At 43.1% G+C, this 3,200-nt stretch overlaps 1 protein-coding gene across 1 annotated transcript; it reads left to right on the top strand.

Moving 5' to 3' along the window:
- Nucleotides 1–426: 426 nt before the first annotated feature.
- Nucleotides 427–1,418, top strand: LOC136058961 (uncharacterized). Its single transcript, XM_065752796.1, has one exon. The coding sequence runs from the start codon at nucleotides 427–429 to the stop codon at nucleotides 1,189–1,191; it is 765 nt and encodes a 254-aa protein (XP_065608868.1). The 3' UTR covers nucleotides 1,192–1,418.
- Nucleotides 1,419–3,200: the final 1,782 nt, after the last annotated feature.

Below are 3,200 nucleotides of genomic sequence, written 5' to 3'. Positions count from 1 at the left end.
GATAACTCGCCCGTCTCTACGAGCTACACTTGCTAGAGCTGTGTTCTTAAATGGGAGAAGTGCTTACAATAGCCATTTACAACTGTATTCTGTTTAATTAGTCAGCAAAGCCAGTGCTGCAGGGATAGATCACTTTGCTTTAAAGATTTGAGAATGTTAATAGTACAGTATATCATTTTAATTATTATTGGATTAATGTTGTGTCTCAAAGAACATCCGATGCAAATCACAAGAAATGGCCTGAAGTGACCCAAGGGTTGTGCTTTATTAGAAAATTAATAGGTCCATTGGTTAAATACAAGGAGAGGTTCTTTCTTCAAATGTCACTCTGCATGGGTCTGCTGTGTATGTGCCTGTGTGTATGTGGAAATGAAATCCTCTTGCTTCCACTTTGTCCGCAGAAAGTTTCTGTAGCTCATGCAATAAATGGCTGAGGAAACAGGTGCAATAACAAGAGATGAAGAGGAGACCCAGAAAAACTGTGATGAAGACCCATTTACTCATCATAATGCTGGAATGGCCTTCCTTGATTGCTATGCTGGCCTTAATGATGGCAACAGAAGCTCAGAGATGCCAGAAAGACTGTCTGTCCTCTCTAGCAAGGCTGTGGCCCAAGGGAAAGTTCTTGCTGGACCAGAGGTCATCAGTGGTGTCAAGGCACAGAGCAAAGCCTCTGCTTTGGCCAAGCACCAGCTGATAGCTGTCAATGCATCAGCAGGAGGCTTGTCCTGCTCCACAGCTGTCTGTCCTGGAGGCCTTGCCTCACCATGCTCTGAAAGCCTCTACTGTAGCTGTGTCCAGGATTCAGAAGCATCATGTGTTGCTGGGGTGCCTGAGGAGGCTGGTGAGACCCCCAAGGCAGTTGTGGCCCTGTTGGTGAACAACCTCAGGTGCTGCCATGTGCCAGCTGCCAGCACACAGCGTGTGGAGAGCTGCACTGAGGGCAACCCCTGCAATCTTGGCTCAACTGTCTGGATGGAGACCCTAGAAAATAAGAAAAAGGAGGAAAAGGAGAAGTACCGGCTCCAGCTAGCAATGTACCGAAGACTCCTGCTATTGCGTTCCATCAGGAGCTTGCACAAGCAGCTGGAGCAGCAGCAGGCCAGGTTGCAGGAATGCTATGGCATGGTCATAAATACCAAGAAAGAAGTGTTGAAACACATTTGTTCAACCTTGCCTTCTCCTCCGTAATCATGCTGCTGCATGCAGGAATGAGCTTTGTAATGCCACTGGAGCTGTCAGTAAGCTTGCATGCCATGAGTTGCTTTCCTCCAAGCCAAAAGAACATGCCCACGTGTGATGAGAACAGAGAGGAAGCAGCAACAGCAGAGCAAGAAGAGGAAGGCAAAGCACTGGTCCCTGAATTGGTCTGCATGGAGCTGGAATAAGATTGTATCTGTGCAATAAGGTGATGCTTGATGTATACTTAAGGCTTCGAGACTGTATATAATATAAAATAATAAGAAAGAGGGAAAAAATCTGAGAACATAGTCAGACTTGATCAGTAAAGGTGATTTGATGCCAGAGTTGCTGCCTGCTAAGTATGTGATACAACATACCTCCCTTGGCCTTTTAGTGCTAATAGAATGAGCAAAATTAGGGTTCAGTTCTCTTTTTGAACCCAGGAAGTCAGGGTATTAGGAGCACTTAAACTCAGGCTTGATAATGTCCACCCAGCTGCCTGCTTTCACAAAACTGCTAAGGCTGTTGTGACCTCTACCCTCCCATAAAAATATATATTCTCATTGACTAGAAAATTTCAGGGAGGTACAGTCAAAGACATATTACAGAGAAGCTGTGCAATTGCCTAAGCCTTATTTAGAAAGGCAAGCTAAAAACAAAGGCCTCATAATCTGGCATTATGTTGGAATGTCTGAGGACTGTCAGTGCCAGGGGAATGTTTGAGGTCTGCACAATTATTAATCTGCTGCTAACTCCCAGTGGCACTAGTGTCTGCAAATCAAGCACATTTTGTGCCTTATTGCTGTCATTTAATGGAAGTTGGTGACAATTAGCACTTCTTATCCAGGTGTATTAGATCCCTGGAAAACCCTAGAGCGGTTTCTCCAATTGCTAGGTTAGGATGCCTGCAGGAAATTTGATGTCAGTAAGCAACAAACAAACAGAGTGGAAAAATAAAAAAAATGCAACTTCTTTTTATGCATTAAAAAGCCAGTCTGGGTCCCTATTATTGAACAGCAAATTGAATAGTTGAATGTGCTGTCTTAGAATCTGAAGCAAAAATTATTTGAGAAGATATTGGAAAGCTCCCCTTTCTGGGATTTAGAATGGCATAGAAATACTTTTTTTCTTCTTTGGATACTCATTTCTGATGATGCCACCTTTCCTTTTATCCCATTGTTCTTTTTTACAAATGTTTGATGCTCATGTACTTATACAAGTTTTTTGCATTGATTTATTGCTTTGATTTTTTTTTTCCGTGAAAAGGCAAATCTGTTACTAGAAGTTGTATCTTTCTCAGAATAGTGTTCTAGTTATGGAAAACTATTTTCATGTGGCTTCTTTGTGTCTTCATAGGATGAAGGTGCCTGTTTGTGTGCACATGCATGCACCTATATACAAACGACCCTGAAGGGCTGGCACTTCTTTTTCTGTAGTAGAAACAGGAATAATCTCTCAAAATAATCTTTGCTGTCTTTGAGGTGTTGGTTGATTAGATTCACATGCGCACATCTGTGAACAAGGTATTGAAGTAATTTAACAACTGAAGTGCAGCACAACGCTCTTATTATTCCATCTTTGTATTTCCTTGCACCCAAAATAATGGAAGCCCCCTGGGTATGCACAACCTTAGATAGGCTTATTCATCTCCTTGGGCCCTTGCACAGCCTCTTACACAGCACAAGCCTGTAATTTTGTATGCAGAATTACCATAGAAACATTCTTGGCATCAAGGAGATATTTGAAGGAGCATCCTGTACTGTCTCATTTGGGGGATTTGCGTTGCCAGCGGCTGTCAGTGGGCTGCAGTAGATAGAGCTGGGGATCTGTGTGACTGGAGGACATTACTCCTGTGCTCCAATCCCACCTGGCTCTGTTCAGCCTTGGGAAAGCTGTTCTCTGCCAGTAATGCGCATTTACCAAAGAGCACTAAACTCACCTCAGAGGTAATCTGTTCTGTCTTAATATGCCTCGTAGGAAGGAATAAAGATCATGGCCAAGAGGACTATGCAAAGATG

The sequence above is a fragment of the Cyrtonyx montezumae genome, unplaced genomic scaffold (assembly GCF_038088225.1).
Source record: "Cyrtonyx montezumae isolate F1298 unplaced genomic scaffold, pur_monq_1.0 scaffold_8, whole genome shotgun sequence".
Classification (NCBI taxonomy): domain Eukaryota; kingdom Metazoa; phylum Chordata; class Aves; order Galliformes; family Odontophoridae; genus Cyrtonyx; species Cyrtonyx montezumae.
Note: the sequence above shows the minus strand (reverse complement) of the source record. Positions and strands in the feature narration are given on the sequence as shown.